This window comes from Manis pentadactyla, chromosome 14, assembly GCF_030020395.1.
Source record: "Manis pentadactyla isolate mManPen7 chromosome 14, mManPen7.hap1, whole genome shotgun sequence".
NCBI classification, from domain to species: Eukaryota; Metazoa; Chordata; class Mammalia; order Pholidota; family Manidae; genus Manis; species Manis pentadactyla.
The window spans coordinates 53,034,014-53,058,459 of record NC_080032.1 but is presented as its reverse complement, the minus strand read 5'-3'; the positions used below and the strand labels follow the sequence as shown (position 1 = coordinate 53,058,459).

Genomic DNA, 24,446 nt, shown 5'->3' with positions numbered 1-24,446 from the left:
CTGGCTAGAGGCTTATCTATTTTGTTTATTTTCTCGAAGAACCAGCTCTTGGTTTCATTGATTTTTGCTATTGTTTTATTCTTCTGAATTTTATTTATTTCTTCTCTGATCTTTATTATGTCCCTCCTTCTGCTGACCGTAGGCCTCATCTGTTCTTCTTTTTCCAATTTTGATAATTGTGACATTAGACCATTCATTTGGGATTGCTCTTCCTTTTTTAAATATGCTTGGATTGCTATATACTTTCCTCTTAAGACTGCTTTTGCTGTGTCCCACAGAAGTTGGGGCTTAGTGTTGTTGTTGTCATTTGTTTCCATATATTGCTGGATCTCCATTTTGATTTGGTCATTGATCCATTGATTATTTAGGAGCATGTTGTTAAGCCTCCATGTGTTTGTGAGCCTCTTTGCTTTCTTTGTACAGTTTATTTCTAGTTTTATGCCTTTGTGGTCTGAAAAGTTGGTTGGTAGGATTTCAATCTTTTCGAATTTTCTGAGGCTCTTTTTGTGGCCTAGTATGTGGTCTATTCTGGAGAATGTTCCATGTGCACTTGAGAAGAATGTATATCCTGTTGCTTTTGGATGTAGAGTTCTATAGATGTCTATTAGGTCCATCTGCTCTACTGTGCTGTTCAGTGCTTCCGTGTCCTTACTTATTTTCTACCCAGTGGATCTATCCTTTGGGGTGAGTGGTGTGTTGAAGTCTCCTAGAATGAATGCATTGCAGTCTATATCCCCCTTTAGTTCTGTTAGTATTTGTTTCACATATGCTGGTGCTCCTGTGTTGGGTGCATATATATTTAGAATGGTTATATCCTCTTGTTGGACTGAGCCCTTTATCATTATGTAGTGTCCTTCTTTATCTCTTGTTACTTTCTTTGTTTTGAAGTCTATTTTGTCTGATATTAGTACTGCAACCCCTGCTTTCTTCTCACTGTTGTTTGCTTGAAATATGTTTTTCCATCCCTTTACTTTTAGTCTGTACATGTCTTTGGGTTTCAGGTGAGTTTCTTGTAAGCAGCATATAGATGGGTCTTGCTTTTTTATCCATTCTGTTACTCTGTGTCTTTAGATTGGTGCATTCAACCCATTAACATTTAGGGTGACTATTGAAAGATATGTACTTATTGCCATTGCAGGCTTTAAATTCGTGGTTACCAAAGGTTCAAGGTTAGCCTCTTTAGTATCTTACTGCCTAACTTAGCTCGCTTATTGAGCTGTTATATACACTATCTGGAGATTCTTTTCTTCTCTCCCTTCTTGTTCCTCCTCCTCGATTCTTCATATGTTGGGTGTGTTGTGCTGTGCTCTTTCTAGGAGTGCTCCCATCTAGAGCAGTCCCTGTAAGATGTTCTGTAGAGGTGGTTTGTGGAAAGCAAATTCCCTCAGCTTTTGTTTGTCTGGGAATTGTTTAATCCCACCGTCATATTTGAATGATAGTCGTGCTGGATACAGTATCCTTGGTTCAAGGCCCTTCTGTTTCATTGTATTAAATATATCATGCCATTCTCTTCTGGCCTGTAGGGTTTCTGTTGAGAAATCTGACGTTAGCCTGATGGGTTTCCCTTTATAGGTGACCTTTTTCTCTCTAGCTGCCTTTAACACTCTTTCCTTGTCCTTGATCTTTGCCATTTTAATTATTATGTGTCTTGGTGTTGCCCTTCTTGGATCCTTTCTGTTGGGGGTTCTGTGTATTTCCGTGGTCTGTTCGATTACTTCCTCCCCCAGTGTGGGGAAGTTTTCAGCAATTATTTCTTCTAAGATACTTTCCATCTCTTTTCCTCTCTCTTCTTCTTCTGGGACCCCTATAATACGGATATTGTTCCTTTTGGATTGGTCACACAGTTCTCTTAATATTGTTTCATTCCTGGAGATCCTTTTGTCTCTCTCTATGTCAGCTTCTATGCGTTCCTGTTCTCTGATTTCAATTCCATCAATGGCCTCTTGCATTCTATCCATTCTGCTTATAAACCCTTCCAGAGTTTGTTTCATTTCTGCGATCTCCTTTCTGGCATCTGTGATCTCCTTCCGGACTTCATCCCATTTCTCTTGCGTATTTCTCTGCATCTCTGTCAGCATGTTCATGATTCTTAGTTTGAATTCTTTTTCAGGGAGACTGGTTAGGTCTGTCTCCTTCTCTGGTGTTGTCTCTGTGATCTTTGTCTGCCTGTAGCTTTGCCTTTTCATGGTGATAGGAATAGTCTGCAGAACTGGGACGAGTGACGGCTGGAAGGACTTCCTTTCTTGTTGGTTTGTGGCCCTCCTCTCCTGGGAGAACAGCGGACTCTAGTGGCTTGTGCTGCGCAGCTGCGCGCAGACAGGGTTTCTGCTTCCTGCCCGGCTGCTATGGAGTTAATCTCCGCTGTTGCTGTGGGCGTGGCCTGGCTCGGGCAGCTACTCCAAAATGGTGGAGTCGCGTTGGAGCAGGAGCTGCTGGGAGGCTATTTATCTCCGTAAGGGGCCTCCCTGCTCCCTGCAGCCCAGGGATTAGGGTGCCCAGAGATCCCGGATTCCCTACCTCTGGATTAAGTGACCCGCCCTGCCCCTTTAAGACTTCCAAAAAGCACCCGCCAAAACCAAACAACGCCCACCAAAAAAAAAAGAAAAAAAAATTTTTTTAATTAAAAAAAAAAAAAAGGTGGTCGTTCGTTTTTCTTTATTCTGCGGTGCCAGCCTCAGGCCTCTGCTCACCGGTCTTTCTGCCCTGTTTCCCTAGTATTGGGGTCCCTATCCCTTTAAGACTTCCAAAAAGCGCTCGCCAAAACAAAACAGCAAAAAAGCAAAAAAAAATGGTCGCGCGCTTTTCTTATGCCCTCTGTCGCCCAGCCTCCAGTGCCCGCTCACTGTTCTTGCTGCCCTGTGTTCCTAGTATCGAGCGCCCTGCACTCTGGCCCGGATGGCTGGGGCTGGGTGTTCGGCAGTCCTGGGCTCCGTCTCCCTCCCGCTCTGCCTGCTCTTCTCCCGCTGGGAGCTGGGGGGGAGGGGCGCTCGGCTCCCGCGGGGCCGGGGCTTGTATCTTACCCCCTTCGCGAGGCGCTGGGTTCTCTCAGGTGCGGATGTGGTCTGGATATTGTCCTGTGTCCTCTGGTCTTTATTCTAGGAAGGGTTGTCTTTGTTATATTTTCATAGATATATGTTGTTTTGGGAGGAGATTTCCGCTGCTCTACTCACGCCGCCATCTTCTGCCCCTCCTCCTGTTTGTTTTATTATAAATTCCACCAATAGAGCACAAGTTCTGTGACAGCTTGGGCTTTGATCTGTTCACTGCTTCATTCCAGCCTCTAAATATTGCCTGGCACATAGGAGGTACTCAAATGCTGTTGCATCAATGAATAGTCTTGTACCTCTTTATCCTTGTGTCTCCACCGTTCTTCCACTTCACCAACTCCTCTCTCTGCAACGGCCCTACCACTGGCCACCACTTCCCTTGGAATCCAAAATACTCGGATCCTGCATCTCCCCTGAAACCTCTCACTTCTGATCTTAGAGAGGGTCTCCTTTTTAGAAACTCAATGCCCTTCAGAATTTTGTTGGTACTTTCTGAAGTTTTTAATTTCTTGCAATCGGTCTGTTTCATGGGGAGAAAGACCTTCACTCTGTTTTCTCAGATTATTTTCCCCTCTTGACCTCTGAACCTCAGCATGCACACTGTGATTTTCCGGTGTTGGCCATTCTTTAAGAAGGTAATTGTTCATGAGTATCATAAGTTGAGATGAGTTTTGTTAGAGATTATGTGAGGGCATAAATAAATATTTCAATATCAAACAGAGCAAAAAGTAATGATATATATTCCCAAATATGTATTTCCCATAATTGTTTACTACAAATACAGTCATTCTTGAAACACATTCAAAGGATTCCAAACACATTCCCCCTGCAGTGGGAGGAGCCGATGCCAACCAGACAGATTTAACATGGGGTGCACTCCCCTCTTCCAGTCTATGTCCTAACTCAAGGAAATACAGAAAGAGATGCCAGGTAATAGATGAGAGCATCAGCTGTATCACTGGCCAAAGCTCCTTGAAGATATGGCTTGAGATCTCAATGAGGTGGGCCCCTAGTACTATGCCACTGAATTAGCAGGAGCCCACTGGGCCACAAACAACCTAGACTTTGCCCTTTGGGCCTGGCCCTGACTGCAGGGCAGGACCACAGACCAGAACACACCTCTCTGCAAGCAGGCAAGTTCCACAAAGGTGAGATGTAGCTGGGCTGATATGTTCAGAACACTCCCCAGATGTGTCCAAAGAGCAACTGCTCCCCTTCCTCCTGGGGGGCAGGTGGGCCACAGATAAGGACAAAGGGGTAGTGGTTCTCTGTCCAATCCTACCTGTGCCTTAGAATTCCCTGGGCTCTGCAAAAAGCACAGACGCTCACATACTACTGACTAGACGGATGGAAGGGGGAACAAGACACTAGCATTTTCAAGCCCTCCGGTGATTCTGGTGTGCACTCAGCATTGACAATGGCTGCTCAAGCTGATATCTACCCAGGAGGATGCATAACGGTCGGGGCCCAGCGCCACGGAGTGACGGGGCATCCCCGGGGGACTTGTTGAAAATGTGTTCCTAGGGGGTCCTAGAGATGCCTCCAGGGGCTCCTTGATCAGTTCTTCCTGCGAGCCACGGATGGTCTAAGTGGGACCCTTCATGGTCTGAACCTTCGTTGGGGCCTCATGGAGACTGCTCACAAATGTTCCCAATCATACAATATTTCAATTAAAGGGAAATAAATGAAAAGACATCATTGTTTGACAGTACATGGGTGGTTGGTAACGGGTGCTGATTTGTGCAAGGGAGATGGGAATTATTTTGAAGCATGAACCATAATAAAGGCTGTTCATCAGAATAACTTGCTACCACTAAAACAAATGAATATTTAAAACTGATTCATACTAAAGGTTCAAGTACTTGTAGATCAGAGTTAACAGTCATGCAGTTCATTCACATGTGCAAAAATTCAGTTATTGTCTATCGCTGTTCCCTGTTGATCTGCATCCTTCCCATGGGCTTTGTGAGGTGCAGGACAAAGGGGCAGGACCAGCCACATGAGTTTCCTAATGGAGGGTGTCCCAGGTTCTCTTCCACTGATTCCTGTCCCCTTCTCAGCAAGATGACATCTGGGTGGAATGGAAGATGGACATGACCTCACAGCGTGGGAGCAGGAGGGTCTTGAAGTCCCTGGGCTGGCCGCGAGTGCTGCTGCCAGGTGCCCACCGGTCCTCCCCACCCCACTCTGGGGCATGCAAAGCTGACCTGTACAAACCCCATCTGTAGGTCTTGTCCTGCAGCTGCTGGCTGGGTTCGCCAGGTGGGGACATTGGCAGAAGATGACAGTGAGGTGGAGAGTGAGGCCAGGGCAGGCCAGGGCATTTGTTTCCCTGCTTTCTTCTCCGCAACGGCACTGGGGGGGGGGGGGTGCCTTGTTCTTGACTAAAGGTCTCAGCTCCTGGGAGGTAACGCTCTCCAGGCAACCCTCCCCATCTCTGGATCAGTAACACTCCCTCTCCATGACCAGGATGCTGCACTGTCCCCTGGGGTCCCCTGCCCTCAGACACACTTTGGAGACAGTTCCTCTAGTCACCTCTATTGCAGGTGTCCTAACGACAGTGTGCCTTCTGTCCCAGGAATAAATTCCGACACCGAGACTTGAGGTCTTCTCAGGCCTCTTAGATGCCCTGATTCCGCTTGTGTGCCGCTGGCACTGGTCTGAACGCCTGAGGACTCTCGGCGTGGCAAGGTGCCCCATGGCCACACATTGGTTCTCGCTAGAGATGTGGAACCCCATGGTCTCAACCACAGCCGGCAGCCTTGCCCTGGGGTCAGCCCACACCTCTCTTCCAGACCTTCCACAACTCCCAGCTTCCTTCTTCTGGATCCCTCCAGACCATAGGCTGCCCCCTGCTGGTGGGGTGACCCGGCCAGCAGGTCTCCCTAAGCCACATACAGGAAATGAAACAAAAGCCCCCTGCTTTCACCTTTGCTTCTAGTTTTTTTCTAGGTCTCTGCCTTTCCCCACCCAAGGACAGCGCAACCCTGTGGGGGGGGGCGGTCAGAACTCCAGCTTTCACCATAGCCTCCTCCGCACCCCCCTCACTCCGTGCCCCACGGGGACCTCCTCTGGGCCCAGCGCAGCCCATCCCCTACTCTGTGAGCCCTTTGGCTCCTGGGGTTCACCACCTTTTTCCTAGGGCCACCAAACCACAGGGCTATGGAGAGAGAAACTTACCAATACTGAAATTCCCCATGAGACCAGCAAAGGCTCAGTAATCCATATTTGATGAACATTTTGGGAAGTACTTTTTGAGAACATCAGGCTATGATAGTGGTACAACCCTTCCTAAAAAATAACCCAGGGAAACAAGTAAAGACTGGCTCTTAGTCCTGTTCCCACTGCAGGACTTATCAGAGCCTTTTCTATGTTGTGCTTTAAGACTCCTAAGGGGTACCTAGTATGCCACCGCCTTTGTGATTTTAACCACAGATCCCCTTTTCCAAAAGAGCTTCTCACAGGGCCAGTGTTCTGACTAACACACTCTGGAAAGCACTGCTCTGATAGGATTAAATTTAGAATGTCAGAGTTCAAAACCATTTCAGAAGATAAGAGAAAAACAAGCATATTTCTCTAAGACAAAGGGCATATGAGAAATGGAGCAGTAAGGAGCATGAAAGCCAAGAAACAAAACACAAAATGGATTAAACCTGCTTATTAAAATGCCAAAATTCTCTCTGACATGCTTCTTACAAAACTATACCAAAGGGGAGAAAACAGGGCGATGAAAAATAATAGCAAATATGTGACATGCAAATGTTAGCACATAAAAAGAAGACACAGAAATATAATTGCAGAGAAACCGAATTCTGAGCAAATACTATTTAATGGATCAAAAGGGCCATTTTAATGCACTCAAAATCTAACCCAATGTGAGAAGATACTAGTGTTAGAGATTTACATGCTGACTCAAAACCAGTAAGGCAAACATTTTTATAATTACAAAGGGAATTTAACAGAAAAGGAATGGTAAGATTTTAAAACAAAAGAGAGGTCAAGCACACACAAAATAAGTATGAACATAGGGGAATTATCAACATAATTAATAAGGAGACATTTACAAGTATATTGCAATTTTTCTCTACAGATAAATAAGCTTTCTTTCTTATTTTGTGTCCATGAAAATTCAGAATATTAGCCATATGCTTACCTCTGCAGATATATATACCCCCAAGTAGAAATTGCACACATTTTTATCACAATAAACAAGTTAATAATGGGTTCAAAGGTAAACACCAAAATCACTCAGAAATTTAAAAATAAGTAAGAATGAAAGTCACTTATGTAAAGAAATGACCATTATCATGCTCTATGGGGCAGGCATGGATCTAGGCCCGGTTCTCTCAGGTGATACCTTATCCTCATCCTTGGGAAGATACAGTAATGTGGTTCCCCTAGAAACATACAGTGATTGTCTTTTGTTTAATCCATATCACTGGTTCTCACCGTTTTGATATGAAGTGCAAGATAAAAATTCAAGTTGATGGTAGAGTTTGTGTTGGGTAGAAGAGTCCCCCAGATCAGTGGTCTGCTCGGATGCATGGGTCAGAATGCGATGGAACCCTGTCTCACTTACATCATAATGGCCCTACTGGTGTACTTAAGCACTGGCCAGGCCAGTGAGTGAGTGAGTGACTGAGTGAGGAGAGAGACTCTCAGTAGCTTGTTGTTGTTTGATATACTTGATTCTCGGCTTTGACTTGAACCTGTGGCAGCAGAGTTCCAGGGAGGAAGGCACCTGATTTCGGTCACTCTATCAAGTGCTGAGCCATGAAGCGCAAACAAAAGAAACACCTTGAAACCACACGTGTCCCCAAAGCGGCCAGGATGTCAGGAGGTTTGTGTCAGTGATATTCTCTGAGCACTGGGGAGCCAGACACTGTCTTCTAAAGAAAAAAGGAGCGAGGATACCTACTTATGGGAGAGAAAGGGCAGGAAGGCGAGAGGCAGGAGAAGGTGTGGGAGCCCCGCTCGTTCTCAGGGACCAGTTCACCTGATGGCCAAGAGGAGGTTCCTGAGACCAGGTCCTTGTCTCTGTGGATCCAGACCTGTGTTCCCCACATCGTGTCGCTCTGGGTTCCTGTAGCACAGATGGAGTGATTGATTGGTATAATATTTCCTACAGAATGTATTTCCCTTTATTTCCTTTTTTACAATGTTACAAATTTTCCAATAATACTTCTTCCAGTGAATGAAAAAAGTGTGGCTCAAAGAGGGAAATGAAAAATTAGGAAAAAAGATTGACCACCTAAAACTGGAGGTGCAGAGATGAGAATGTAAAGTCATATAGAAAATGAATTGATTTCTTAGATCATCTCAGACCTTGAGACCTTTCCTTCACTGTCTCAGAGTAGAGACATGTAAATGTGAGGCTCCTTTATGAAATCTAAGAAAAAAACCAGCAGAATACACACACACACACTTGCACACACATGTATACACAATACCATTCAACCATGATGGTTGAATTGAGAAAGTGGCTCTTTCGGGAAAAACAGGAAACTGAAATAGTGTGGTGACGTTGAGGTTTTAAAAAGTAAACAAGTCCTATGAGGAAGAGCAGGTGCTCGGTAGTGGGAGGGGACAGGTCAGGACCAAAACCGAGGGTCCCAGTGGTGGCTCATGAAAAGAACGTGACATTTCCAACAATGTTTGGGATTTCAGCACACCCCAGCGGGGCCTTGGAGAGAAGCTTGGAAAGTGAGTCTGTCTTCAACTTAGCTTCAATACAAACAGTGCATGTTCAGAGATAAGACACATAAACACATTCACACCAATTTATACCTACACACATATATAGCATACATAAGCCAAGGGAAGACACAGAGTAGTTTCTAAGATAATGGCTTGCTTAATATGTACCAGGTCCAATTATTTGCTTCTCAAAACTTGTTATATCACTAACGGAGTAGATTTAGTAGTTGGACTAGATAAGGCCTTAGTAACCAATAAACGAAGGAATCTATTTCTTATGTAACAATTAGTGTACGTGAAGGAATAGGGCAAGTCTCCTTGCTGACAGAATGTTTTTTATCATTAACACTCAGCTTTCAAATAGACCCCAGGTTATCAACATCCCAGTTAGCTAGAAAAGGGAAGAACACGGTGGGACACAGAGGAGGACTTCATGCCTATGCCTGGTTGCCACTCATTTCCCACTGCAGAAAACTTAATCACATGGTCAGAACTACCCTAGCTCTGGAGGAAGCGCGCTCCCGGCCCAGGGCCCAGTCCCCCTGTGACACCGGTGAAACGAAGATAAGCCCAGGAAAAGGGCAGGTTGAGAGAAAGGCTTTTCCTCTTTCCAGTCACTGGCAGCTCACGCTCCCCAGCCTGGCACACACACTACTTGCCCACCTCTTCTGGAGACAGACTTACTTTCTATGGTGTGGGCAGAGAGCAAGAAGGGGCTGAGGAAGAGCCAGGCGGGGAGATGGGGCCACACGATGGCCCAGGCTCAGAACTGAGTCCCTTCCCTCAGCAGTGGCCGTAAGCAACCCCTTGTCCAAAACTGCCCAGGGTGTCCACTTCCAATCCATGTGCAGAAATGTATCATGTGGCTATGTAAGCCTCCTATGAAAGAGGTTTTTAAAAGATCTGAATAGGGAGGTTAAGAGTCTTGGAGAAATACAGAAACACATTACCAGAAGAGGAGTCTGGGGCAAGTCTGTAATGCCTTCCTTTGAACATCTCCAGCACCATGGCTACGGCCCAGGAATTCCATGCAAAAATGTTGTACCTGTACACCTTTCTATATTTATATTGACACCTCTATCTTTCTATATGTCTTCATCAATTCACATATTAATCTAGATAGATAGGCAGGCAGGTAGACATGAAGAATTCTTTTAAATCTTGTACCCCCATGTCCTCTAATTATATAATTTCTCATAGGGAAAAAGAAGGTAATAACTACTTTTAGTCACTAGTTTTGATATTCTGTATACATCTTTAGAAATATCACATACAAGATACCCAATATCACTGACATCTACCACACAGAATTTTCGTAATTGTTGTTTCCTTAAATTTTGGAGCAAGTGAAGTTTCAAATGCTTCATTTCATAAGGGGGGTTTCAATGCCAAACATGACTGGCCACTCAACATGTCTTTTTTGAATGGATACAGATCCCAGAAAATGCCACATCTATTTTTTTGTATTCATTCCTCAGAATTCGAGAACACCACAGAGGATTCTCCTGAGTCTGAGGCACGTGTGGTGGTCCCAGGCCGCAGTGAGACACCAGGACAGCTTCCTGCTGCTGCTGAGGATGGTGAGGGAGATCAGATCACAGAGGCTGGGCAGGATGAACAGCTGAGCTGCTCAGCCCAATCCCTACTTATTTCACTTTCCCTTCAAAAACAGGAAAGGGCTTCAGGGCAGAGGAACTAAGACTGAAGCCTCTGCAGAGGGACAAACTGGGGGTGTGCTTTCAAGGATAGGACAGTTCCCCATGTGAACACTGGGACAGCTGTGAGATAGTGGGCTGTGCTGATAACAGTGTGGCAATTCAATTACAACCTCTTCCCTCGGATCAGCGCACACACACACACACACCCTATATTCCTTCATACCAGGTACAGCCCCATTATTCCTTCCTTTCAGTTTTTCTCTCATATACACATACCTTCATTCCAGATGCGTCCTTCCCATTCTCTACGAGCGTTACACAGATACACACTTCCACCTCCCCTGTTCACGCAATCATTCTCCGACTCTGCTGTCTACACACTAACCCATAAATACACCCTTTCACACAGGTAACTTGTTTACCTCCCTCATTAGAGCTCGCCTCAGCACTGAAAAACTCATATTCCCTGAAGGGAATGCACTTTCATATACAGTCTTTCTATTCCACATACCACTTCACCCACAAAACCTTCAGCCCAAAGCCTTCAGCCCTTCAGGGAGCTGTGGTTCTGGGAAGCTCCAGCACACTTCCTCCAACACTCTCCGTCTTTAACTGCTTCACAATAAGAACATGTACCACCCGTTCACATGTTGTCGCACCACACACACATGTACACCATCATTCATTCACCACCCCCTTACCAATGTCAGAAACTCTCACCAGGTATGTCCCAGAACATACACAGACCTCCACACCCTCAATTCTACATAATCACACCACACACATAACTCAGATAAAATGTACTCACGGCCTTCTGTGATTTCACATATGTATATACTTCCAGGCCATGTGTCCACATAGGAATAGTCTCATGATCATCTCAACTCCTACAGACTTCACACACTTATTCTAGTTTTCTCATGTCTGAAATTTCCTTTCCCAGGAATCCTTCAGTTGCCTCCAGATACTGTTAGTACTGGGCCTCGTGAGATGACTCAAGCCCAGGTCTTCGGGGAACGGCAAGCTTCCTCCCTCTCTGCCCAAGACTCCTTTCCACCACACCTGGGAACGGCATGTGTCGGCAATCGTGTCCAGGTGAAAAGAGGTGTGGCTGTCTCATGGGACACGGCGGAAGTCTTGGAGCCCCCCTCAAGGAAGACCAGAGGGGAAGAATCTGCTTTGCCTGAAGGGGGCCCAAAAACATCCAGCCCTTTGGGTGCACAGGAACACCTGACTGACAGCCTGTCTGGCCTGGACAGCAAAGCCCTGCAGGGGACGGGGCAGGCTGGCAGTGCGGGGGAGCCCTCTGCCCGGGAGGAGGACTCCAGGGCCGAGACACCTGAGGGGCTGCTGGGCCTGGACAGCGCCTTCAGCTCCCAGATTTCCCATCATGTCGTTTCTTCTTTGAAGAGGAAGAATAGGGAAAAGGACGAGGTGGAGGAGGAGGTGTATGTGGAGGAGAAGAAGCCATATGTGGTGGAGGAGGATCCATATGTGGTGGAGGAGGAGCCGTATGTGGTGGAGGAGGATCCATATGTGGTGGAGGAGGAGGCGTATGTGGTGGAGGAGGATCCGTATGTGGTGGAGGAGGATCCGTATGTGGTGGAGGAGGAGGCGTATGTGGTGGAGGAGGAGGCGTATGTGGTGGAGGAGGAGCCGTATGTGGTGGAGGAGGATCCGTATGTGGTGGAGGAGGAGGCGTATGTGGTGGAGGAGGAGCCATATGTGGTGGAGGAGGAGCCATATGTGGTGGAGGAGGAGCCGTATGTGGTGGAGGAGGAGGCGTATGTGGTGGAGGAGGAGGCGTATGTGGTGGAGGAGGAGCCGTATGTGGTGGAGGAGGAGCCATATGTGGTGGAGGAGGAGCCGTATGTGGTGGAGGAGGATCCGTATGTGGTGGAGGAGGATCCATATGTGGTGGAGGAGGAGGCGCATGTGGTGGAGGAGGAGGCGTATGTGGTGGAGGAGGAGCCGTATGTGGTGGAGGAGGAGGCGTATGTGGTGGAGGAGGAGCCGTATGTGGTGGAGGAGGAGCCGTATGTGGTGGAGGAGGAGCCGTATGTGGAGGTGCATGTGGAGGAGGGGGCGTATGTGGAGGTGTATGTGGAAGAGGGGGCACATGTGGAGGTGTATGTGCAGGAGGAAGCGCCTGTGGAGGTGTATGTGCAGGAGGAGGCGATGTGGAGGGAGAGCAGGAGAAGGGGGTAGAGGTAAAGGAGAATCAAGAAGAGACCATTTAGACACCAGACCAAAAAACACTGGCAGGAAGACATCCTCCTGCGAGTATGTAGACTTTTTCAGGTCCCAGAAAAGTGGAAGTGGAGGAGATTAAAGATGGCGGCATGAGAGGTGAGACAGAGGCTTCCTCCAAAATCCACATAAAATATGAAAACATCATTGATACAACTAATCCTGAGAGAGCAACAGGAAAGAGTACGGCACCAGACTGCACACACCTGGAGAAAAGAGCAGACCTCATGGAACAGGGTAACGTACCAGAGCTAAGGCCCCGCAGGACCCGAGCCCTTCCCCCACCCCAGCTCACCAGCAGGAGGAGGAGAAATGGAGCAGGGAGGGAGTGGAGGCCTGGAACTGCTGAATACCTAACTCCGGAGATCTGTTCTGGGAGCACAAACCTACATTTCATGGTGCTTTCATGATACTCTCATGATTAGCGGATTGGAAAGCTAAGACAGGCAGAATTCCTGGAGGGACTGAGATTCCAGCTGCTTGTGGAAAGTGGGGATCCATATCTGGCTGCTCTGGGACAAAAGAAAGGCAGGCAGTCTGAGAGACATCCGAACAAGGAAGCCCTCAGCAAGAGGGCTGCTAAAGGGGCAAGGACTGCACAGAGCTTACTGCTCAGGAGAAAAGACTGGTAGACAAAATTGTCCGGGTGTACTCTGCCCAGCAGGTTGGGAGGTTTCAGGATCATCAGGTGCTCCAGCTCTCTGGCTGCCTACACAGCTCCAAGGAACCCTCCGTGATACGCAGCCTACTGCACCCTTCTCCTGGCCAGACCCACCTGGCTCGCAAACCGGCAACCCTACCCTGGCATTAGGCCAGTCAGAGGAAAGATGTGTCTACAGCAACTACAAACGCAAGGCATAGAGGCTTATACCTGTGTGCTCAGCCCACTGGTTCAGGCAGTGGAGACAGGCACAGCGGCCGGGAGGCAGGAAACAGCTCTTTCCTCCCCGCAGGCACCAATATCACTTCCCTGTGAACCCAGACATTGCTTCAGGGCTGAGCAGCTCCAGAGAGTAGAGCTCCTGGACACTAGAGGACACCATACACAAATATGAAATGCCAAAGGAACCTGGTTCAGAGTAAAATTATGAATACAACTCCTGAGAAAGACTTAAAGGACATTGACCTTATGAATCTTCCTGAAAGGGAGTTCAAAATAAAAATCATTAACATACTCATGGAGGTACTGAAAGATATTCAAGAACTCAGGAATGAATTCCGGTCGAGATCCAGTCATTGAGGAGCACAATGGGGGATATTAAAAGCAGATTAGATACGGTCAAGGAAATGATAAATAGAATAAAAATTAGAGAAGAGAAATACAAAGAAGCTGAGGCACAGAGAGACAAAAGGATCTCTAAGAATGAAAAAATATTGAGAGAACTGTGTGACCAATTCAAATGGACCAACATCCCTGATGAACATAGATGCAAAAATACTCAACAAAATATTAGCCAACCGAATTCAAAAATACATCAAAAAGATCATCCATCATGATCAAGTAGGATTTACTCCAGGGATGCAAGGATGGTACAACATTTGAAAATCCACCATCATCATACACCACTTCAACAAAAAGCACATGATCATCTCCACAGATGCTGAAAAAGCATTTGACACAATTCAACATCCATTCATGATAAACACTCTCAACAAAATGGGTACAGAGGGCAAATACCTCAACATAATAAAGGCCATATATGACAAACCCACAGCCAACATTATACTTAACAGAGAGAAGCTGAAAGCCTTTCCTTTAAGATCAGGAACAAGACAAGGATGCCCACTCTCCCCACTTCTGTTCAACATAGTACTGGAGGTACTAGCCATGGCGATCAGACAACACAAAGAAATAAAAGGCATCCAGATTGGCAGATTGGCAAGGAAGAAGTTAATCTGTCCCTGTTTGCAGATGACATGATGTTGTACACAAAAAAACCCCCAAAGAATCCACTCCAAAACTACTAGATCTAATATCTGAGTTCAGCAAAGTTGCAGTATACAAAATTAATATGCACAAATCTGTGGCATTCCTATACACTAACAATGAAATAGTAGAGAGAGAAATTGGGAAAACAATTCCATTCACAGTTGCATCAAAAAGAATAAAATACCTAGGAATAAACCTATCCAAGGAAGTGAAAGACCTATAATTTGAAAACTACAAGACACTCATGAAAGAAATTAAAGAAGACACCAATAAATGGGAACACATCCCGTGCTCATGGATAGGAAGAATTAATATTGTCAAAATGACCATTCTGCCTAAAGCAATCTACAGATTCAATGCAATTCCTATCAAACTACCAACAGCATTCTTCAACGAACTAGAGAAAATTGTTCTAAAATTCATCTGAAACCACAGAAGACCCTGAATAGCCAAAGCAATCTGGAGAAGGAAGAATAAAGCTGGGGGGATTATGCTCCCCAACTTCAAGCTCTACTACAAAGCCACAGTAATCAAGAAAATTTGGTACTGGCACAAGAACAGACCCATAGACCAATGGAAAAGGCAAATAGTGTATCTGTGGCATCTTACTACACTGATGGACAGTGACTGCATTGGGGTATGGGTGGGGACTTGATAATATGGGTAAAGTAGTAACCGCATTGTTTTTTCTTGTGAAACCTTCATAAGAGTGTATATCAATAAAACCTTAAAAAAAAAAAACATAGTTGTATATGAGCCAAGGAAAAAAAATCCATCTGGAAAAAACGAGTAAGTAGAGGTTTTTCTCCAAATTTCATTGAAACTGTGAGTTTTCTGTCTTGTGACCATTTTTTTGATATTCCCATGTACATGATAAACATTTCCTTAAGAAATTACAAATGAACTTTCAATTTTTAAAAATGCTCTATTTGCCTCTCTTAGAAAGGAAGACCAACTCTGTTAAAAGAACCATGAATGAGAAATGAAACCTGACATGTAATGAGCGCAAACACAGTCTTCCTCGTATTCTTTTTATTCTGGTTTCTACACTTAAACTTAATGCAATTTTCAAATAATATTACAAAAAGTATTGAAATCACAGCCACCCATCTAGACTACCCTAACCACTACGACGAATTCAAAGAATATATACACTATTAATTTTATGAATTCAAGGAACATACAGGCTATGCATTTTAGCTTTCTATGAGGCAACAAAACAAAACCTTTCCATAAAGGTCTTATAAACCTATGAACTCTATGACTGAGCCTGATTTGTTACTGCTGATGAAATTTAAGGATAAGAAAAAACAACTTCCACATATAGATCAAATAGGATTTCCTTTTTTAATTAATTAAATAAAAGCAACTACTGAGAGGTACAGAAGGAAAGTATTCTAAAGAGTAATGAACATTCTGTTCTCAAACTCTTCACACACTGCACATAGCCTTATTATATATAATGTGTCCTTCCATGATAAAATAACATCAGCAACTGCATATTAGTTCAAAGCATCTGGATAATTTAGGACTATGATTATAAACTATCCAGAAGAAATTATATGGAAAAATATAGGTAAAGGAATGTAATTTAGTGAGGGCCTCGGCTAAGAGAAAGTGTAAGAGGCAAAAGGATGAATCGTGATTCCCGTCTCAGTATCATCCTCACAACAAAGGTCTCTGAAGACTTTATTTCTATAGGAATTTCATAGGGAAAAAGAGTATATGAAAAAGCCTAAATAATGTGTAACCCAAATTGACACAAAGGATAATCAGAAGTCAAATATAGGGTATTGTTACTGAATGACTGGATAAGAAGGGGGTTGGAACTTTGAGAATGATGCATCAAACGGATTCAATGAATTCGGCAGTATTGTGAAAATAAAACAAATGAAAATACCTCACAAAAAACATACCGCATACCAAAAAAAAACCATGTCCTACAACTTCCACTCAGATTAACTGTGGTAATTTTGTCCTATAAAACACTTATCTCTTCAAAAGGAAAACATGGTAAGAAGTTTGATAATCTAACTCAATTAAAATATTATTGGAGAATTATCTTGCTTTCTTACCTATCTCAAAACTTAGAATACCAAAACGTAATAGTCAAATATACATGTAAAATGACCCTACAATTAAGATAATTGTTAGTACCGAATGTTGTGTTTAAGTTCTGCAATAAAACAGTCTCCCAGACATTTAATGGTATGTCACTTGGTAAATGAAAGTTTCCACAAAGAAACAGCAGTGAGAAGACCTAAATATTATGCTAGTGAAGAGTCTGGCTGAAAGAAACAAAAATATGGATCATTTTGATCCAACACTAATTTTACTTCAAGTTCCTACAGAGCTGAATAAAATGCTGACACCACCACACAAAAATGTATTGAGTTGGCAATAGGCAAAGCACAATGTCAGCCTCCAATATCACCATCCACATTACCAAACAACATGAACATTCAATGCCTGAACTTCTTAGAGTTTATGGCTAACATTACAGTAAAAACAAAAACCTTAGGCATGAGGCATCATTAAACATAGATGAGTTCAGTTTGGCATGGTTTGGCTCAAATTAGTCTAGTACTTTAACAAATTCCAGAAAAAACATGGAAAAATGCAAGCTTAAACATTATAATTTTCTAAAAGTGCTACATTCTGCACCAAACAGACCCATATAAATAAGTCTTAGTCAACTCGAACTAATATTCAAATAAATAACACTACTTACCCCTACCCCCTGCACACCCACAAAGTGCAGGCTGACAGGAGACATAGACACACAAATATGCACACACCCCTGTAGTAAGTCCTTACCTTCATGGAGGGACTTCTTCAAGCAATCGTCGTCGTGCTCGTCTCTGGCTTTTTAACAGCGTATCTTCGGTGCCCCTGCGGATAATACAAGATGCAGCCAAGAAAAGCATTTCTCTTAGACTCATATCAAATGAAAAATTTCTTCATTTCTTTTAAAAAGGCATAATAAATCTCTAAATAACACTCTGTCATCCTGTACTGTCCTCAACAAACTCAATTCCATCAACAAACTCAAGTTTTTGGCAAAAAGCATTGTCCCAGCATTATATTAATGACTATTAACATTATCAGTCTGCCTTCTATTCCTTAATAGGATGGCCAAATAATATTTTTTAATTAACAGATTAATAACGCTTTGTTTTAATGTGATACAAATTTCATAAGCTATAATTAAAGGTTGAATTAAATTTTATAAAATGAAAATTTGTTCTCTGGAGTTAATGGAATATCTAAGTTAAAAATCTGATTATACTGGAGAGAAAGGCTATCTTCTGAAATATTTATTAAGAAGGAACAAGAAGTTAATCAGGAATAAAGCACATCTTAAAGCATAAAAATTATAGATAGCATATTTTTCCTCTAACACTAGTGAAACTAAAATTACAAAGTACATTTTCAAAAAAATTAGGTTGAACACGTTGTTTTCATAGGCACTTCCACAAGACACTGAGAATTTCAAATTAATCACCAATTCAAGGAATAAAGTGATATAAAATCTTTGTAACGGGTCCAAAGCATTAGTTCATTTGTTAGACTACAGCAACATCTTAAAGTAACTTCCAATAACATAAAACACATAAACAACCTCAAAGGGGTTTCATTCCAAAATGGCGGAACGGAGAGTTTGGGAAAAAAATCAGAAGAATTCATCACACATTTTAAAGTGAATAAGGTACAAACCATATAATGACATGCTGACACAGCACATTTTATCTCACTCACATCCTTTCCACATATAAAACAAAGTGCTGCATGAGTAAGATATTTAATTATTCCTCTAGGTCCCACCCTTCACTTTTGTAAATGCTGAATAAAAACAACTTTTCACATTTTATTAGTCCCAGGACCATTAGTTTAAGTGACTAACTTTTTTGACTCCAGTCTGCTCACACTCCTGACAAGTTTTCAGATAAAAACTCAGATTCTCTTCACTTCTTTTCTCATCTTCACAACCTGTGAGGAATAAAGCCAAAATTAGGAAGGCTCTTAATTCAAGAAGAAACATACTTTGTTTTGAGTCTCATTATAGATTACCAATTCAACCAAATTTTTGTTTAACTATATTCAGTTTGATGAAATCAAACCTCTTCCATAAACAGCAAAGGAATTAATCAACGTTCTAAAACCATGTCTGAGGATTTAAGAGAAATAAGCTGTGGTTTTTAAAAAGGTCATAGCATTCCCTGTGGTTAGTATATTGATATCACCCATACATCCTGTTCCTGGATCATAATAAACCATGAGTTCCCTGAGGTCAGAGACCATCATGTTCATCTTTGTGTCCTTGTGGTTTAAAACAGAACTTCACCCATAATGGGAGACATTTAATTCCCTGAAGGTGTGTTTGGAACAACAATAGCAAATATGTCAAAGAATTGTATTGTATTTATTTATAGAGCACCTCCACATTTATTTTTGGTAATATATTATTTCAAGCACAACTTTAAAAGAAACACCAAAAACACAAGGACATACACACACCAGATACATGCCTTCAATCAGCCCATTAGAAAACAATGTTGAACTCTAGAACAAAAAAATAGAACTATTGCCAAAGAGACGGAGATATTATAATGATAAAGAACGTCTTATGACAGTGCTTACTACAAGAAGGGATGCTATCATTTTCAGTTTATGTTAGTCTGTCATTGTTAGGAGCCATAATCTTATAATTCTTCCTGTAATGTCCTTCTCCTCCTCCACTTGAGGAACTACATAAACTTCAGTTCAGATATAATCTCTCCTGTGAAACCTTCAATGATTTCTTCAGCTAAACATAACCTGTTCTTCCTTGAGGTTCCCACTATACTTTGAAGGTAGGATCTCACTGTACTGTCACTAACTGCACATGTAAGGTTGCCTTCTTCTATAGTCTGACCTCCTCTCAGAGGACAGGGCCTTGCAATATTTACACAGTGTTTTATGTGCCTTGCAAGAGTGCCTGGCACACACAAGCCCTCAAATTCTTCTCACCAAAATAGTACAATCAACCTCATCTTGTTTCTTCAAGGCTCTTGGATTTAGCCTTAACAGCTTCTCTTATCTCCTATTAGTATCATTCATCCCTTATCCACTGAAGATATTGGCAACCAATTTACAATTTCTCTCCATCCTAAGTTTTGCCATCATTCTGGGTGAGGCAGACGTCCACCTGAATAAACCCATCTGATATTACATCCTCACTTCTTGACTTCCTCTTTTATAATGACCTAATCTTTTCCATCTCAGCCACCCACAATTCCATGGTCACACTGTAGCCCTTGTCATCACTAATAACTACTCCATTTCTAAAATCATGAATTCAAATACTCCACAGTGAGATCACAACTTCCATCAACTTGCTTATTCAACTTCATCCACCACAACGGTCTGTGACTTCACTGAAACCACCAGTTCACTGACCCCTTTCACCTTCTCTTAAATGGTTAGGCATTTTAATTTTCCTTTTATCCAGTTTGGGTACATGATCAACACTTGCCAATACCTTAAACTCCCTCTGGTTAATCCTGGATGAAAGCAACATTCTGAATCTTTTTTCACAGCACTCCGGTAGGCAGGAAATTCTTGAGATTCTATGATAAATCCTCCAGGGCTAACCCTGACTGGCCTCTACACTTCCTAGCAACTCTACTGTACTTTCTTGGTCAATACACTCTACAACGACTATTTTAAACCTTCGCAAGCTTTCTTTCCTAAAATATCTGACCTTCTTACTCTTTTTTTCAATTTCATGGAGAAAATAAATATCAGATGGGAACCATCATTTTTTATTACCACAAATACAAATTTACTTGCATCCTCATCCTCTATTAATAAATAAAGTTATAAGAAATACCCCTACACATATGTCAGGTTAGTCTCCTAATTGTGTTTTGGGAGCCCATCTTTTTCTGCCTTCCTAGAACCCTTTCTATAGATTATTCCTTTCCTCTAGCATTGTCGATCTCTTTAAATGGATGTTTCCCAGTGATTTTTAATCATGCCAGGATCATTTTCACTAAAGACACAACAAAACATCCACACTACAAAGTTTACTGGGAGCACCCTCTCTCTTCAACTGCCTCAGAGCTAAGCTTTTAAAGAGTTCAAACTATTTCATGCATTCCACATAATTCCAGTTTCCCTTCCCAATGGTTCTTAAAGCTATCACAAAATTCAACAGGAATTTTTCAGACTTCATTTACTTGACATCTCAGCAGCATTGGACACTGCTGACTGCCTCCTCCCCCTTGAAACACTCTGTCCTTGGTTTCCAGGACAGATCACTCCCATGGTTTTCCTCCTTCCTCTCTACACACTCTATCTTGGTTTTCTAAGGCTCACAGACGTCTAATCAGTCATGAGTTCAAGACCAACTCTTCTTTTCACAATATACTTTTGAACCCTAAAGATGTACACGTATATATTGTTTTAATTTGCCACCTAACTAAAGATGACTCAAAAATTTCTACCTTTGTCTGAGATTTTTCTTTTAGTCCAGATCTAAATATACAACTGCAACTGCCTACCTGGTATTTTCTCTTGAGTGTTTTTAAAATTATTTCCAACTCACACTTGTCCCTCCCCAGTTATCCACAATTCAGTCATAATGCAATATTTAACATGAAGATCCAATGTCACACTTTTACCTAACTCTCCCCAGTGGTTTCCAATTGCTCTTAGGATGGTCACATGGGCCTTTTTTATTCCTTCATACCCACCAGGATCACATCTACCTCCAAGTCTTTACACTTGCAATATTCTCTCGCATGAATGCTCTTCTGACCAAGTTAGCTTGGAAACATCTTATCCCTCTGATGTTGGCTCAACTGTCATTTCTCAGGGAAATATTTTCTGGCCTCCTGGAGAAGGTAAAATATTCCATTTATGAGCACTTAGAGTGCTGCTAGAACTTATTATGACTGTTAGTTTTAGTTTAATTTAGTTTAATTTTACTTTTAATCTAATTATGTTTAATGTGTCTTCCTTCCAGTACGTTATAAATTCCATGAAGGTCAAGTATCTGGTTTTACTCAACACTGAATCTTACCACCTAACACAGTGGATGACATAGCAATTGTTCAATAAATATTTGTTAAATCAACAACCAGAAAGTTTGCAACACTCACATCTTCACTGTTTCAAGTGCAGAGTATATACTAACAGAATGCAGAGTAATCAGGTTTCTTTCCCACTAGATATGTTAACCTCTTTAGAATTTGTTTCAAAGTTAGATCCATTTAGAAAAAAATCACACTGTAAAGAGTCTCTTCAGTAAATGTTGTTGGGAAAATTGGATAGCTACATGCAAAAGAATGAAACTGGACCACTGTCTTACACCACATCCAAAAATAAACTCAAAATGGATTAAACACCTAAATATAAAACCTGAAACTATAAAACATAGCTTTTATAGAACTAGAAGAAAACATAGGCAGAAAGCTCTTGATCATTCACAGTAATTTTGGGGGGGATGTGTCTCCCCAGGCAAGGGAACCAAAAGCAAAAATAAACAAGTGGGACTACTTCAACCTAAAAAGCTTCTGCACAGCAAAGGAAACCAACAACAAAACGCAAAGGCAGCCTACTGTATGGGAGAATATATCTGCAAATTATATATCCAATATGGGGCTAATAAACAAAATATATAAAAAAAACTCATACAACTCAACTCCAGAAAAATAACAAGTAATCCCATTAAAAAGTGTGCACCATACCCAAATAGGCATTTTTCCTAAGAAGGCACATAGATGGCCAACAGACATGAAAAGATACTCAACATCACTAATCATCAAGAAAATGCATATCAAAATCACAATGAGATACTTCACACCAGTCAGACTGGCTACTAATATCAAAAACAGAAGAAATAACAAGAATTGGAGAGGATGTGGAGAAAGGGAACTCTCCTAAATTGTTGATGAGAATGTAAGTTAGTGCAGCCACTATGGAAAGCAGTATGGAGGTTCCTCAAAAAATGAAAAATACCATACAATCTAGTAATTCCACTTGTGGGAATTTAACCTGAGGAGAACAAAAATCACTGATTCAAAGAGATATATGCACCCCTATGTTCACTGCAGTATCATTTACAATAGCCAAATATGAAAGCAATGTAAGTGTCCATCACCAGACAAATGGATAAGAAATATGAGGTACATATGTACATAATGGAGTATTACTCAGTCATAAAAATGAATGAAACCTCACCATTTTCAACATAGATGGACCTAGAGGTAATTAAGCTAAGTGAAATAAGACAAATACTGTATGTGGAACCTAAAAACAAAACAAATGAACAAACGAACAAAACAGAAACAGATCCATAAACACAGAGAAGAGACTGATGGCTGCCACGGGGAAGGAGATAGGGGGATGGGTGAAATAGAAGAAAGGGGAAAAAATTAGTTAGAATGTCTGATATCTTAATCTCAGTGACAGTGACATGAATATATACACATGTCAAAATTCCTCAAGCTGTACATTAAGATTTGTGTATTTTATTGTAGGTATCTCAATTAATAAAATACGTGTATAATGAAAAGTCATTTAGATTAGGCTTAAGGAAAAAAGAATTGCTACATTTTATAAGCAAAATAGGGACTTATGACCCATTTTTTGAAAATTACATCATTCATACAATAATTAATAACAAGTGATAAATTATGCATTAAAATTTATTAACAAATGTTTCTAAGTGCTATACCCTGCTGGTGCATGAGGTAACTATACAGCATTTGCTAACCACTGTAAAACAAACAACTAAAATAAATCGCAGTGTTGATCCTCAGTTGCACAGCATTCGAATCACGGGAGAACTGGCCTCCAATTTTAAAATTCCAATGTAAGAAGTTCTATGGTTGCCAGTACTGCATCAGGGAATTCTTAAAAGCAAAGGGAATGTTTCATGCACTTAGTTTCATGCTGATGCCAAAAAATGCTTTCCTAGCCTTTTTTTTCCCACTATGTATACTGACTTGAGTGCTTTTCCTTCAGTATACAGACTTTTACAGTACCAGTGTGTAGGCAGTAAGAAAATTTGAAAAGCTCAGTACATTAAAAAATGTAAGAATATTCACTTTACACAAAAGTGGAGTTAGTTTTATTTTTCTCCCACCTACTCACCTCAAGTACTTAGTTTCTTCCGAGCATTTACATTTTTGTTCCACTGACAGCTAGCTAGCTACCAATAGCCTTTCAGTTAGGATTTAAAAGGTTGACAATGAATTTGCACCTACTAGGAAGCTGGTTGATAACCCAAAAGTCAACAAACAGGCCTAAAACACCCAATATCATCAGAAGGCCATGCACTGTTTGAGGCCCAATGTTTTTTTTTTTTTGATTCTTCAACCAAAAGTACACAGAACTATCACTGTTAGAAATGTGAAAAAGTATGATTTTGATGGGGGGGAAGGAAGGAAAGAGAAATAAAGTGAGTGGGAGAAAACAGTGGCATAATAATGGAAATCCTATGTGCTGAGAGACAAGAAATAAAATGAAAGATAAACGACAGGAAAAAATATGAAGACAGAAACTGAGGGACAAATTTGTCGGTCATCACTAAGACTGACAAGCCCAAGCTGAGCGCTTCCAAACAGCAAAAGAACACATGTAATATAATCTATGCGAGCAGGAGGAAGAGTGAGGACTTGCACACAGGAGCACACAGCACAGATGCCGGAAGGGAGGCGTCACCGAGAACCCAGCCGGCGGATGCCCTCAGTTAGCCTGGTAATGTAACCTGCATCACCTCTTCGGTAGGCAATGACACAAAAAGGGAACCACAAAGAGCAAAAGCTGGCAGTGTCCAACTCAAGGAGATTCCAAGAAGAGTTCCCCTACTCAAGA

The 24,446-nt window shown here is 42.1% G+C and overlaps 1 protein-coding gene across 1 annotated transcript in view; it reads right to left on the bottom strand.

Annotated features, from left to right (window-relative positions):
- Positions 1-21,720, bottom strand: part of LOC130680538 (collagen alpha-4(VI) chain-like) — a 283,814-nt gene extending 262,094 nt beyond the window's left edge. The window contains 3 exon segments of the mRNA XM_057491269.1: positions 17,400-17,474; positions 18,487-18,572; positions 21,320-21,720. Coding sequence (XP_057347252.1) covers positions 17,400-17,405 — 6 coding nt within the window. The 5' untranslated portion in view covers positions 17,406-17,474; positions 18,487-18,572; positions 21,320-21,720.
- Between the last annotated feature and the right edge of the window lie 2,726 nt (positions 21,721-24,446).